The sequence below is a fragment of the Macaca thibetana genome, chromosome 13 (genome assembly GCF_024542745.1).
Source record: "Macaca thibetana thibetana isolate TM-01 chromosome 13, ASM2454274v1, whole genome shotgun sequence".
NCBI classification, from domain to species: domain Eukaryota; kingdom Metazoa; phylum Chordata; class Mammalia; order Primates; family Cercopithecidae; genus Macaca; species Macaca thibetana.
This window is the reverse complement of record NC_065590.1, coordinates 69,277,173-69,292,881: the sequence shown is the minus strand read 5'-3', so window position 1 is coordinate 69,292,881 and position 15,709 is coordinate 69,277,173. Positions and strand designations below refer to the sequence as shown.

General features: G+C 39.4%; 2 protein-coding genes across 3 annotated transcripts in view; both read left to right on the top strand.

The window, feature by feature from the left end:
- The window catches only part of MORN2 (MORN repeat containing 2), a 1,051,609-nt gene that overhangs the window by 91,969 nt on the left and 943,931 nt on the right, over positions 1-15,709 (top strand). The window lies entirely within an intron of this gene.
- The window catches only part of RMDN2 (regulator of microtubule dynamics 2), an 88,604-nt gene that overhangs the window by 1,394 nt on the left and 71,501 nt on the right, over positions 1-15,709 (top strand). The window contains exons 2-3 of one of the 2 annotated variants that reach the window (XM_050753350.1): positions 1,018-1,255; positions 5,091-5,558. In XM_050753350.1, the coding sequence (XP_050609307.1) occupies positions 5,107-5,558 (452 nt within the window). In that variant the 5' untranslated portion in view covers positions 1,018-1,255; positions 5,091-5,106. Of the gene's footprint in view, positions 1-699; positions 1,256-5,090; positions 5,559-15,709 lie in introns of those variants that run through there. The other variant, XM_050753349.1, reaches the window with a different exon arrangement.

The following is a 15,709-nucleotide window of genomic DNA, read 5'->3' as shown; positions in this document are numbered from 1 at the left end:
ATCCCTATCCGTAAGCAGTAGCATATGGATTGCAAAAGAAGCCTTCTGGATTCTTCATAGCTTTATGGGTGTTGTCTGTTGTTGCTGTTTTAAGAGTGTACCCATTTTTAATTCTGCTCAATATATTGGTGGGAAGTTTAGAGATTGTTATGCAAACCTAGGCTTAAGGCAGTAATACTCAAGGTGAGGACAGTACAGAAGGGGTGTATGTACTGCTTTTTTTTGGGGGGGGGGGAACGCTCTATCACCCAGGCTGGAGTGCAGTGGCACGATCTCGCCTCACTGCAACCTCCGCCTCCGGGTTCAAGATTCTCCTGCCTCAGTCTCCCGAGTAGCTGCGATTACAGGCGTCCACCATCACGCCCGGCTAATTTTTTGTATTTTTAGTAGAGATAGGGGTTTCGCCATGTTGGCCATGCTGGTCTCGAACTCCTGACCTCAGGTGATCCGCCTGCCTCAGCCTCCCAAAGTGCTGGGATTACAGGTGTGACCCACTGCGCCCGGCCCAGTTTTTAAGGGTGTATTTAGTAGAGTGAGTTTCATTATACAAACCACAAAAAGCTGGGTAAAACCTTAAATGTCAGGCATCTGAAAAAATAGGGGATTTCATCTAAAGGCAACTCTGGCGGGGAGAAGGAAGAGGCTGGCAAAATTCTCATTAAAAGAAAATGTGAGTTAAAGCTATGAACACGGGGCTGCGGATATCAGTAATTAGTGCAAGGCGTCTGCCTTTGACTCAGTCGTGCGGAGTAAAGTGCAAGGTTGTGCCTAGAAACGGCACAGAAAAAGGGTTAATCTAGGGGAGAGGGAGTGGATTTGGGAGCCGGAACGAAGCGAGCTGGGGGTGGGCGTGCGGAGTGGCAGCTACGCGAAAGGGAACCCGCTGGGGCTAGCGCGGAGGCCCAGAGTCCAGGCGGCGGAAAAGGGCCCGACTGGCTTCGAAGGGAGGCGACGGCCGAGACACACTGTCCGGCGCGAGCCAAGCGCCCAGCGGTGTGCAATTTTATTCTGCAAAAGGTGCACCCAGCGCCGGTCCCGGTAGAGTTGAACCCACCGCGAGAGGGGGCAGGAGCGGCGGGCCGAGCGGCCGCGGGCTCCTCCCCCGGCGCCTCCGCTATCTGGGTCAGGACGCGACGGCCGCAGCGCGGGACCTTAGGACCCGCGGACTCCGGGACTACTGTCCGCCCGCCACTGCCCGCCAGCAGGTCCTAGTCTCCGCTCTCCGACCGCTGAAAGTTCGGAGCACTGAACACAGGTGCGTGCGCAGTCTGGGAGGGGGCGGCTCAGCCGGTGGGGGCCGGACCGGGCCGGGGACTTACGGAGGGAAGCGGAAGTACTTGCGGTGGGGACGACTGCACTTCCGGGTCGGTGTGTCCCTGCCGAAGCTTGAGTGTGCCAGTGAGGGCTGCTCTGCGTTCCCGGGGCTGGAGCTGCGGACCGTAGTGGCTATCCGGGTGTATCCCTCGCTGACCCTGCGCCACGGAAGCCCTAGCCCCGGAGGTCGCCGGTGTTTCCTCGCACGCTGCCCCTTGTGGGGTGCGTGGGGAACAGGCAGTTTGGTGCCTCGGCCCGGCTGGTCCCTGCAAACCGCAAAGAATTTCACCAGAGACACTTGCTGGGCTGTCGCTTCGGCATCTTGGATCTTAACCTTTCAGCCTTGCGCAAGCATTTTGTTTTTGTGTGGGGTTTCTTTGCTCTCAGACTTGGTCTGTGCCTATTTCACGCAAAAACGAAGGCCAGATTATCAGTGCTGCCAACACTGGGGAATAAGCCAAACACCTGGGAGCCCTGAATTTAAAATAAATTATAAAATACAAAAAAAAACCCATGAAAACCTGACGAAATGAACAATAGAATTCACTTTGAAAGTACCAGGTTTTCCGGGACACTGTAGGAAATCTGATCACTAGTTCAAGTCTCAGTGCAATTCTCTTAGGAAACTTAAACCTTGGGCTTTTTTGTAATGTATCTTTATCCTTGCAAAATTTTTCATAACTTCCCGGAGTTTATTAGTTATGCATTTTATAAGGGTCTGCTGATGAAGTAAATGAATATATATGCTAGATTTATGGTGAAAGCATTATAATTAATTTAGTAAATCATAATTTCTACATCTAAAAATTAAAACTAGAACATGGAAATGAAATGTTTCTTCAGACATTTCTTCGGAAAACATTTCATACTCTAGAGTCAACATTTTGATGCCATTTTAGAATACTTGATTCTCATCTCTGTTAACCTTTAATTAATTTTACACATTAAGTGCCATAATCTATATTAAAATGTCATTTTCCATTGTTATTTACTAGCACCTTACAAATTGCAGTGTAACATAATACTTTGCATCTGATTATTAAAATATTAGAGTTCTAAAATCCGTTTGGTAAAGTTTTTAATTACTATATTTTTATACTACAAGTGCATACTATTAACATAGAAGTATGAAAGCTAACAAGGCTGGAGGTGGTGGTCCATGCTGCTTATCCCAGCACTTTGAGAGGTGCAGGCAGGATTGCTTGGGCCCAGGAGTTCGAGACCAGTCTAGCAACAAAGGGAGACTCACTCTGTACAAATAATGTAAAAATTAGCCGGGCGTGGTTGCCCATGCTTGTGGTCCTAGCTACTAGGGAGGCTGAGGCAGGAGGATTACTTGAGCCCAAGCGGTCAAGGCTACAGTGAGCAGTGATTGTACCACTGCACTCCAGCCTAGGTGACAGAGCAAGACTCTCAAAAAAAAAAAAAAAAGCTATGTAAATGACTTCATACAACCTTTGAAATTATTCTGAAGGCAAGCAAGTATTCTGATGTATTTTGTACATTATTTTTAATGTGTCATTTTTCAAATTATCTGTGTGGAAGCACATTTGTTTTATACTCTTATGAAACTCAAACATAGCTTGAACTATTAGTCTTTAATTGTGTTTGTTTAAAACATATCCGCTCCATTGATTCTATTTTTTTCTAGTTAATTTTCGTGGTTCTGAAATAATATTTCAGCTCTGAGCATCTTTGCTCAGTCAACACTCTCCTTCCCACCTCCTTGTTGATGCTTTCCAAATCTCCCACATGTTGTGGGTGCATCCAAGAGTTAAGAACAGGGTGTCAAGAGTTAAGAAAGGTGACAGTTTTCACTTCCTAATTGGATGATCACTGGGTAAGTGACTTGACACCTGTGTGCCTCAGTTCACTTATCTGCAAAATAAGAATAGGTCCTGCATGGAAGACATGATTTGGAATTGGTGCAGTTCCTAAAGAAAGGGCCAACCAAAATATGACTGCTGAAACCTGGTCCTGTCTCAAGAATAAGTTCTCCTTCCTAGATAGATTTTTACTTCTGCTTATTTGCTTATTAAATGAAAATATTTTCAAACTAGGCTATATTAATGTAAAAGTCCAAGATATGGGCAAAAGAAAGCAAACACGATAGGAAGATTCCCTTTAGTAGACCTCTATATCAGCGAATGGACATCCTGCCTTAATAATTCTATTGACAAAAATAAAGATGATTAAACTTGATGTGTGATTATTAGCTGGAAGGCAATTGTAATTAATAGGCATAGAGTGATTTTTCTTATCTTTTTGCAATAAGCTTTCAAGATAATTTAGTTTCATGATATAATTTTTTTTGTAGGAATACATTTACACATCTAGCAATAATTAGCTACAATTTCAGCTGAAGTTATAAATTGATTGGAATCTGCTGCTGGCATGTCTCCTGGATGAGCTGGGAGTGGGCAGATGGTTAGACTTACAGTTTCCAGTTTTACCAATTAGGTGAAAAAAATTTTTCAAGTTAATTCCAGGCAAATTTCTGTGAGGTAAAGCAGGCCAGATTAAGTACCAAGGCCTTCTCTGGAATCTTTGGTTTAAAATAAGGGATTCTTAAATCTCTTGGATATAATGTTTACTAACACCTGAGGTAATTTCTGGAAGATTATTTTAAAGTCAGTCCTTCTCATTGACACTTAGCCCTGTAATGAAGTGTAGAGCATCCAAACAGGATACTTTCTGTGTTCCAGTCATATAATCCAGTAAAATAGGAATCCAAAGACATTCTTTTAAGCAGGTTTTTCAGAAATAGATTATGGCTGCTTGTTCTCTCAGACCCTCTTCCATAGGGCATTTGCGAGCCCAGAAATCCTAACCATTAGACCACCAAGGAATCATTTGAAACATTACATTTAGTTGGCCATTTAAAGTGTAAGAAACAATGCTTGATAGAATATGTGGAATCATAGGATATATAGCAGAGGATGGTGAATTTCGGGTATACAACCTAATTCAGAATTTTCATCTTACTGATATTTCTTCCCCAATTCTCACTCCCAGCTATTTACTTTGCTTCCTATCTCACTTAGAACAATAAAGCCATCAAAGAGAGCTTGCATAACCTCCCAGCACTGCATCTACCCACCTACCTAAATCTCTGCTCACATAATCTGCCTTTTATGACTATGAATGAATGGTTTATGTTCCCATCAAAGGTCAACTCCTGTACTTGTACAGTAGAGTCCACCTCCTTTGCCTTCTCAAGTTGATTGCTATGCAGTTTTCTGTATGTCTACTTCATCAATTTTTCTTTTCTTTTTATGGGGTCTTTTCTGTTTGCAAACAAAAACTGTTATTTCTTGATCTTTTGGCACCATTTGCCCACTTAATAATGGCATAATTTCTCTTCTATTTGTTTTCTATTTGCCCATCTGTTCTTTTTTCTCCTTCTCCTGCCTTCTTTTGGACCAAGCGAGTATCTTTAGTGTTCTATTTTTATCTCTATTATTGGCTTATTATGTATCACCTTGGATTTTTTTTTTTACTTTTTAGTGGTTGTTTTAGTGGTTTGCTTTTTAGTGGTTTTGCATCTTTAACTTAATATGATAATTCTTCATTGTAATCTAAGATTCTTACAACAGTATACTTCCATTTGTCCTTTCCCATCCTTTGGGTAATTGTCCTACTTTTTATAAGCCCTGTGATAGGCATAGAGTGATTTTTGTGATGTAAACTTGGCTTTTGTTGATTGAAAAAGCACCTATATTTTTGTCTTGGACAAATACATAAACAGTCATTTACATTTATGTTTTTAATTTTAGAAACAAAAACCAAGAAATGCCTCATTCCACAAACAAAGAGCTGATATTTGGCATCATGGTGGGCACTGCTGGAATCAGCTTGCTGCTCTTGTGGTACCACAAGGTCCGTAAACCAGAGAAAACAATGAAGTTACCTAAATTTCTTTCTCTGGATAATACATTTAATTCAATAACTTTGCAAGATGAAGTACATAATGACCAAGGAACAACAGTGATCTTTCAAGAAAGGCAACTTCAGATACTGGAGAAGTTAAACGAATTACTGACAAATATGGAAGAACTCAAAGAGGAAATCAGATTTCTTAAAGAAACTGTTCCAAAGCTGGAGGAATATATACAAGATGAACTTGAAGGGAAAATAACTGTTCATAAGGTAAGCCCTCAGCACAGAGCAAGAAAAAGAAGACTCCCTACAATTCAAAGTTCAGCAACAAGTAATAGTTCAGAGGAAGCAGAAAGTGAAGGAGGGTAAGTTTCTTTAAGATATTTCTCATGTTGAATTGATTATTATCATTATTACTACTATTTAGGTATTTTCATTATGGATTCCAGTCATGTATTCTGCTGCTCACATAAAGTGAAAAGGAGTGATATTTTGACTTAGATTATAATTAAAGTCATATTCAGTAGTCAGTATTTAAGCTAGTGTAGACCATACTGACCAAAGGAATATAAATAACTTGTAGCAGGTGCTATTATGTGAATATTGAGGAAGGCAGTAATTATTTGCCAAAGTGTATAACCTATTGTTTTAATGTGGCCACTGTGTGACTCCTTATGTGAGAATTCTCTAGCCACTCCTGTTCAAAAGAACTTTCTGCAGTGATGGAAATGGTCCAAGTCTGTGCTGCCCAATATGGTAGCCACTAGCCCCCTGTGGCCACAAAGCACTTGAATTGTGGCTAATGCAACTGAGGAACTGAAGTTTTCTTTTATTTCATTGAAGTTGTAATTGTATTTAATTGTAATTAATTTAAATTTAAATAGCCATTTGGGCTACTGGCTACTGAATTGTAATGCAGGTCAAAAAAGACTTGAGAATATATAGGTGATTCTGTCTTGTTTTTGCATGGGTTAATCCATTGAATTCTAACACCAGAAACATCAACAAATATTCTTTTAGGGAAAAGCAAGTAATGTGTGAATAAAGAAATTGTGCCTGACTAGTGTTTTTGAGGAATAAAATAGGCAGGTAAAAAAAGGAGCCCTAGTGAATATGATACAGCCTGAAATTCTTGAGGGCAGTGACCTTGTGTTTTCATTGTTGTAGTCCTAACACATTATTTCTGTGCCTAGCACAGAGTAGATGCCAGTAAAGATTTCTTGAATGAATGAATGATCTGCTAAATTACCATGGAATTGGGAGAAGGGATCTGGAAGGAGGAAACAAAGGATCTAGAGGGAGGTGCTAGGGATAAAAGCATAATTTCATAGATTAAAAAATGTAAATAGTTGATCAGGTCTTTGACATCAGTGCTAGGACTGGAATTGTTTAGCCTCTTTGTAAGTGAACTAGAACAATGACTCTCAATAGTTTTCAAATAGGGCAGAGCCACAAATGATAGCTAAAAAATTTGTGTTCTTGAACAGCAACAAAAAGTTGTTGACTGGTTTTAAAATAGGGAAGGGAACTATTCCGAAGGAATCTAAAATAATCTTAAATCATTTGAAACTGTAACTCAGAAAAGAGACCTAGTACTTATTTATTATGGATGTAGAAAACAGCAGGTTAGTACTCTAATAATAACAAAAATCCCAACATAGCATTGAGCATCATTGAGAGTTATCAAAGACAAACCAGATGGTTATCCTACCTGTACGTAAATCTGTGGTATTTCCTCATCGTGTGTCCTGTGTGCAGTTTTGGCAATTGCATCTTAGAAAAGACCTAATGGAACTAGGGACTAACCAGAGGAGATCCGCTAGACTGAGAGGAAAAATCCAGTTATGCTAAAGGAGTGTAGACCAAAAGGGTGAATGGCCTTCGATCTAAAAAGACACGGGTTAAGTTGAGCATAGGCTTATTCAAGAAGTTCTAAAATTCTAGAAAAAGAGGCAAACTTTGGTAAGTTTAGGATTCATTTAGGACAAGTATAAAGAAGATAATTATGGGACTTAATTTCAAGTAATGGAAGTAATGGTGTAGGCACAGATTTTTTATGTGGGTTCAAGAAGGATTTGTGAAATTTATGAATGACAGTAATGTACAGCTAGTTGAAAAAACTAGACATGTCAAAACTTTAAGACTGATGTCAGGAGAGACATTCCCTCCTCTTGCTTGATCCTAGGTGCCTTTGTTAGCAATAAAACACTAGAGTAGATGCAGTACATCCCCAGTGCCTTGGACTATATTACAGAAAATGGCACTCAGTAAAGAAGGGGAGAAGCTTTTTCCTGTTTAGCTGTCCTTTAGAAAAGTAAACAAAACAAGCAGACAAACAGTTTGGATTCTTTTGAGAAAGGAATAAGATTAAAAAAATTTAGATGTGAAATTTTTCTAAATAAGCATGTAGAAACTAACTTTAAATAAATAAAATATTTTTAAAAAGACAAGGTTTTTGTAAAGTATATTTGTGTAAAGAGATTGCCTGTCTTTTTATAATCTCCTGTGGGACTGAAGACTGGCCATGGGGAGATAGAGTCATACCCTCTTTCCCACTTTTAAGGTGGGATGTGCTCTTCCTACACAAGTGTCTTTGACAGCAAAAATTAAAACATTAAGTGACAGTTACATGTTCCATATGTAACATTTCTCTTTTACAATAGGTACCTGAAGATTTTTACTTCTTTTCAAAAAATGGATATCAGCCACAATTTTCTGATACTATTTGTTTCACATAAGAAAGGAAAGATATCTAATTCTGTCCTTAGTTGTTGACAAAAACTTGAGTGGAGGACTCATGAAATTTGGATAGATCAGTTGAACATATTTTCTGTAACCGTTAGAATCTCTTGTGTGCTGCCTCTTAGTACACAAGTATTATTATGGACCTATGCATTTATGCCTTTTCTGGGGCTCAGCTGATTTTCTGCTAGGTATGGTGGTGATGAACAATGCTCAAATTCTCATAAGGTGGCCCTCAGAGGGGTCTGTTAAGTTTGTGTCTGTGTCCTTTTTAGCACTAGTGTTAACATTTTGGAAAGTATCTTTGCTTCTTGGTAATCACATATTTTTACTTATTTTTTTTTTTTAATTTTTTTGTCACTCCAAGACAGAATCAGCTACTGCTGTGGCAGCATCAGTTTCTTTCGATGAGAATAGTATTCGACCCCAAAAGCTGGGTATATGGGGGAGTACTATTTTTAGGGAGGATGGTATCAGAGGCTGGTTGGGTCCCTTTGAGGACATGGTAAAAAATATACTCTTAAGGTCTCTAGTTCACGATGATGTTTTCATTTAAATTTGAGTGATTTCTGAAAACTTTTCAGTTCATTTTATTTTTTAAGCTTCCTACCTCTCTTTGTCATATTTGACTTATGTTGCTTTAACACTCTATGGGTCTAAAACTATTATTTGAATTACAATATTATATGAGGCTTTAGAAACATCTTTTTAAAAAGTTAACTTTTATTCCAGTTGAAAGTAACAAATTCATTATTCTTTCAGTTCACTGTGAGCTTTAGGAAGAATAGATGAGTTTCAAAATTAGACTCAGGGTTGTATAGTGACCATATGGGTCTTTTTTCTTTTTTTCTTGCCCTACGTATTTTCATTTAGTGTCAGGTTCATATGATACCCTCATATAGTATCAACAGAAACAGTACTGATTATTTGAAAAGAAAACAAAACCCCACAAATCCACTCCCAGAATACCATAGTAGCAGGCATAGTATGTATTACCTTAGATAATATTACTTCATAAATAATAGAGAATGATGATGAAAGTAAGACCACAGACACACGTTTTTGAGGTTTTATTTGAAACTCTTAACTTTCACTTTCATGAACCAAAAATATAGAGTGCTTTTTGTTCATTTGTGTTTTTACTCTTACCATTATTTGCTCCTGTCAAGTCAGTTTTAATGTGGAACTTCAGTTGTTAAAAGCATGGAGATAAACAGAGATTCAGAAGCTCATTGTGTGGTGATTTATATGCCTTGCTATTATGGTTGTCTAAATTTGCAAAACAAAGTTATTTTCTACTTCTGATCTTTTAAAAAATGAAACATCACATATGTAATTGAAGTACCCACTCTCCTTTCTCTCAGGGAAATTATCATCTTGAAGTTGGTGTGCATTCTTCCTTTGAAAGTGGTAATGTTTCTCCTGCATATGTGCTTTTATATAAACAAGACATAAATGGTTTTTTCCTTAAAATTTACATACATGTCATTATATGGCACACACGTTTTGTAACATGCTTTGCAATAAATTTTTGTTTTTTTATATCGATATGTATATGCATAAAACTATTTCATTCTTTTTAACTGCTATGCTGCATTCCTTTGAATGAATATACCTTAGTTTATTTCCCTGTTGATGGATGTTTAGGTCATCATGTTTTTGCTTCTTTTTTATTAAGTTCTGGGATACACGTGCAGAATGTGCAGGTTTGTTACATAGGTAGACATGTGCCATGTTGGTTTGCTGCACCCATCAACCCGTCATCTATGTTAGGTATTTGTCCTAAATGCTGCTACCCCTCCCCATACTCCCCACCTGCTAACAGGCCCTGGTGTGTGATGTTCCCCTCCCTGTGTCCATGTGTTCTCATTGTTCAACTCCCACTTAGGAGTGAGAACATGTGGTGTTTGGTTTTCTGTTCCTGTGTTAGTTTGCTGAGAATGATGGTTTCCAGCTTCATCCGTGTCCCTACAAAGGACATGAACTCATTCTTTTTTATGGCTGCATAGTTTTCCATAGTGTATATATGCCACATTTTCTTTATCCAGTCTATCATTGATGGGCATTTCGGTTGGTTCCAAGTCTTTGCTATTGTGAATAGTGCTGCAATAAACATATGTGTGCATGTGTCTTTATAGTAAAATGCTTTATAATCCTTTGGGTATATACCCAGTAATGGGATTGCTGGGTCAAATGGTATTTCTAGTTCTAGATTCTTCAGGACTTACCACACTGTCTTCCAAAATGGTTAAACTAATTTATACTCCCACCAACAGTGTAAAAGTGTTTCTATTTCTCCACATCTGTTGTTTCCTGACATTTTAATGATCACCATTCTAACTGGTATGAGATGATATCTCATTGTGGTTTTGATTTGCACTTCTCTGATGAACAGTGATGATGAGCTTTTTTTCATATATTTGTTGGCCACATAAATGTCTTCTTTTGAAAAGTGTCTGTTTATATCCTTTGCCCACTTTTTGATGGGGTTGTTTGCTTTTTTCTTGTAAATTTGTTTAAGTTCCTTGTAGATACTTAATATTAGCCCTTTGTCAGACAGATAGATTGCAAAAATTTTCTCCCATTCTGTAGGGTGCCTGTTCACTCTGATGGTACTTTCTTTTGCTGTGCAGGAGCTCTTTAGTTTAATTAGATCCCATTTGTCAATTTTGGCTTTTGTTGCAATTGCTTTTGATGTTTTAGTCATGAAATCTTTGCCCATGCCTATGTCCTGAATGGTATTGCCTAGGTTTTCTTCTAGGGTTTTTATGGTTTTTAGGTCTTACACTTAAGTCTTTAATCCAATCCATCTTGAGTTAATTTTTGTATAAGGTGTAAGGAAGGGGTCCAGTTTCAGATTTTTGCATATGGATGGCCAGCCAGTTTTCCCAACACCGTTTATTAAATAGGGAATCTTTTCCCCATTGCTGTTTTTGTCAGGTCTGTCAAAGATCAGATGGTTGTAGATATGTGCTGTTACTTCTCAAGCCTCTGTTCTATTCCATTGGTCTATATATCTGTTTTGGTACCAGTACCGTGCTGTTTTGGTTACTGTAGTATACTTTGAAGTCAGGTAGCGTGAGGCCTTCAGCTTGGCTCTTTTTGCTTAGGATCATCTTGGCTATACAGGCTCCTTTTTGGTTCTATGTGAAATTTAAAGTAGTTTTTTTGTAATTCTGTGAAGAAAGTCAATGGTAGCTTGATGGGAATAGCATTGAATCTGTAAATTACTTTGAGGAGTGTGGCCATTTTCACGATATTGATTCTTCCTATCCATGAACATGGAATGTTTTCCCATTTGTTTGTGTCCTCTCTTATTTCTTTGAACAGTAGTTTGTAATTCTTGAAGAGGTCCTTCACGTCCCTTGTAAGTTGGATTCCTAGGTATTTTATTCCATTTGTAGTAACTATGAATTGGAGTTTGCTTGTTATTTGACTCTCTATTGTTGGTTTATAGGAATGCTTGGGATTTTTGCACAATGATTTTGTATGCTGAGACTTTGCTGAAGTTGCTTATCAGCTTAAGGAGATTTGGGGCTGAGACAATGAGGTTTTCTAAATATACAATCATGTCATCTGCAAACAGAGATAATTTGACTTCCTCTCTTCATATTTGAATAACTTTATTTCTTTCTCTTTCCTGATTCCTCTGGCCAGAACTTCCAGTGCTATGTTGAATAGGAGTGGTGAGAGAGGGCATCCTTGTCTTGTGCCAGTTTTCAAAGGAAATGCTTGTAGCTTTTGCCCATTCAGTATGATATTGGCTGTGGTTTTGCCATAAATAGCTTTTATTATTTTCACATATGTTCCATCAATACCTAGTTTATTGAGTGTTTTTAGCATGAGGGGGTGTTGAATTTTATTGAAGGCCTTTTCTGTCTCTATTGAGATAATCGTGTGGTTTTTGTTGTTGGTTCTGTTTATGTGATGGATTATGTTTACTGATTTGTGTAGGTTGAACAGCCTTGCATCCCAGGGATGAAGGCAACTTGATCATGGTGGATAAGCTTTTTGATGTGCTTCTGGATTCGGTTTGCCAGTATTTTATTGAGGATTTTTGCATCAATCTTCCTCAGGGATATTGGCCTGAAATTTTCTTTTTTTCTTGTTGTGTCTCTGCCAGGTTTTGGTATCAGGATGATGCTGGCCTCGTAAAATGAGTTAGGGAGGAGTCCCTCTTTTTCTCTTGTTTGGAATAGTTTCAGAAGGAATGGTACCAGCTCCACTTTGTGCCTCTGGTAGAATTCAGCTGTGAATCTATCTGAACCTGGGCTTTTTATGGTTGGTAGGCTATTAATTACTGCCTCAATTTCAGAACTTGTTATTGGTCTATTCAGGGATTTGACTTCTTCCTGGTTTAGTCTTGGGAGGGTGTGTGTCCAGGAATTTATCCATTTCTTGTGGATTTTCTAGTTTATTTGCATAGAGGTGTTTATAGTATTCTCTGATGGTAGTTTGTATTTCTGTGGAATCAGTGGTGATCTCCCCTTTATCACTTTTTATGGTGTCTATTTGATTCTTCTCTTTTTTCTTCTTTATTAATCTGGCTAGTGGTCTATCTATTTCTTAATCTTTTCAAAACACCAGCTCCTGGATTCACTGATTTTTTGAAGATTTTTTTGATCTCTCTCTCTCCTTCAGTTCTGCTCTAATCTTAGTTATTTCTGATCTTCTGCTGGGTTTTGAGTTTGTTTGCTCTTGCTGCTCTAGTTCTTTTAATTGTGATGTTAGGGTGTCAATTTTAGATCTTTCCTGCTTTCTCCTGTGAGCCTTTAGTGCTATAAATTTCACTCTAAACACAGCTTTAGTTGTGTCCCAGAGATTCTGGTACGTTGCATTTTTGTTCTCATTGGTTTCAAAGAACTTATTTATTTCTGCCTTAATTTTGTTATTTACCCAGTAGTCATTCAGGAGCACATTTTTCCATTTCCATGTAGTTGTGTAGTTCTGAGTGAGTTTCTTAACCTTGAGTTCTAATTTGATTGCACTGTGGTCTGAGAGACTGTTTGGTATGGTTTCCATTCTTTTGCATTTGCTGAGGAGTCTTTTACTTCCAATTATGTGGTTGATTTTAGAATAAGTGCTATATGGCGCTGAGTAGAATGTATATTCTGTTGATTTGGGGTGGAGAGTTCTGTAGATGTCTATTAGGTCCACTTGGTTCAGAGCTGAGTTCAAGTCCTGAATATCCTTGTTAATTTTCTGTCTCATTGATCTAATATTGACAGTGGGGTGTTAAATTCTGCCACTGTTATTGTGTGGGAGTCTAAGTCTCTTTGTATGTCTCTAAGAAATTGCGGTGCTTTTGTATTGGGTGCATATATATTTAGGATAGTGAGCTCTTCTTGTTGAATTGATCCCTTGACCATTATGTAGTGCCCTTCTTTGTCTTTTTTGATGTATGTTGGTTTAAAGTCTGTTTTATCAGAGACTGGTACTGTAAACCCTGCTTTATTTGCTTTCTATTTGCTTTATAAATCTTCCATCCCTTTATTTTGAGCCTATGAGTGTCTTTGCATGTGAGATGGGTCTCCTGAATACAGCATACCAATGGGTCTTGACTCTTTATCCAGTTTCCAGTCTGTGTCTTTTGATTGGGGCATTTAGCCCATTTACATTTAAGGTTAATATTGTTATGTGTGAATTTGATCCTGTCCTTATGATGCTAGCTGGCATCATAAGTTGATGCCCATGCAGTTTCTTCATAGTGTGGATGGTCTTTACATTTTAGTGTGTTTTTGCCATTTCTGGTACTGGTTTTTCCTTTCCATATTTAGTGCTTCCTTCAGAAGCTCTTGTAAGGGAGGCTTGATGGTGACAAAATCCCTCAGCATTTGCTTGTCTATAAAGGATTTTATTTCTCCTTCACTTATGAAGCTTAATTTGGCTCGATATGAAGTTCTGGGTTGAAAATTCTTTTCTTTAAGAATGTTAAATATTGACCCCCACTCTCTTCTGGCTTGTAGAGTTTCTGCAGAGAGATCTCCTGTTAGTCTGGTGGGCTTCCCTTTGTGGGTACCTCGACCTTTCTCTCTGGCTGTCCTTAATATTTTTTCCTTCATTTCAACCATGGTGAATCTGACAATTATGTGTTTTGGGGTTTCTCTTCTTCAGGAATATCTTTGTGGTGTTCTCCATATTTCCTGAATTTGAATGTTGGCCTGTCTTGCTATGTTGGGGAAGTTCTCCTGGATAGTATCCTGAAGTGTGTTTTCCAACTTGGTTCCATTTTCCCTGTCACTTTCAGGTACACCTGAGTGTAGGTTTGGTCTTTTCACATAGTCTCATATTTCTTGGAGGCTTTGTTCATTCCTTTTCATTCTTTTTTTCTCTAATATTATCTTCACGCTTTATTTCATTAAGTTGATCTTCAATCTCTTATATCCTTTCTTCCGGTTGATCAGTTTGGCTTTTGATACTTGTGTATGCTTCATGAAGTTCTTGTGCTATGTTTTTCAGCTCCATCAGGTCATGCATGGTCATTTATGTTCTTCTCTAAACTTGTTATTCTTGTTAGCAATTTCTCTAACCTTTTATCAAGGTTTCCTTGCATTGGGTTAGAGCTTGTTCCTTTAGCACAGAGGAGTTTGTTATTACCCACCATCTGAAGCCTACTTCTGTCAATTCATCAGACTCATTCTCTGTCCAGTTTTGTTCTCTTGCTGGCGAGGAGTTGTGATCCTTAGGAGGAGAAGAGGCATTCTGTTTTTTGGAATTTTCAGCCTTTTGGCACTGGTTTTCCTCATCTTTGTGTATTTATTTACCTTTGTTCTTTGTTGTTGGTGACCTTCTGATGGAGTTTTTGCGTGGTCTTCCTTTTTGTTGATGTTGATGCTATTGCTTTCTGTTTGTTAGTTTGCCTTCTAACAGTTAGGCCCCTCTTCTGCAGCTCTGTTGGAGTTTGCTGGGAGTCCACTCCAGACCCTGTTTGCCTGGGTATCACCAGTGGAGGCTGCAGAACAGCAAAGATTGCTGCCTGCTCCTTCCTCTAGAAGCTTTGTCCCAGAGGGGCAGCTGCCAGATGCCAACTGGAGCTCTCCTGTGTGAGATGTCTGTTGACCCCTGCTGGGAGGTGTCTCCCAGTCAGGAGGCACAGGGATCAGGGACCTACTTGAGGAGGCAGCCTGTCCCTTAGCAGAATTTGAGCACTGTGCTGGGAGATCCACTGCTCTCTTTAGAGCTGGCAGGCAGGAATATTTAAGTCTGCTGAAGCTGCGCCCACAGCGGCCCCTTCCCCCAGGTGCTCTGTCTCAGGGAAATGGGAGTTTTATGTGTAAGCGGCAGACTGAGGCTACTGCCTTTCTTTCGGAGATGCCCTGCCCAGAGAGGAGGAATCTAGAAAGGCAATCTGGCTACAGCTGCTTTGCAGTGCTGCAGTGGGCTCTACTCAGTCTGAACTTCCTGGTGGCTTTGTTTACACCATGTGGGGAAAACTGCCTACTCAAGCCTCAGTAAGGTGGACACCCCTTCCCCCACCATGCTGGGGCATCCCAGGTCGACTTCAGACTGCTGTGCTGTCAGCGAGAGTTTCCAGCCAGTGGATCTTAGCTTGCTGGACTCTGTGGGGGTGGGATCCACTGAGCTAGGCCACTTGGCTCCCTGGCTTCAGCCCCCTTTCCAGGGGAGTGAATAGTTTTGTCTCACTGGTGTTCCAGGTGCCACTGGGGTACAAAAAAAAATTAAAAATCCTGCAGCTAGCTTGGTATCTTCCCAAACAGTCACTCAGTTTTGTGCTTGAAACCCTGGGCCCTTGTGGCACAGGTACTGGAGGGAA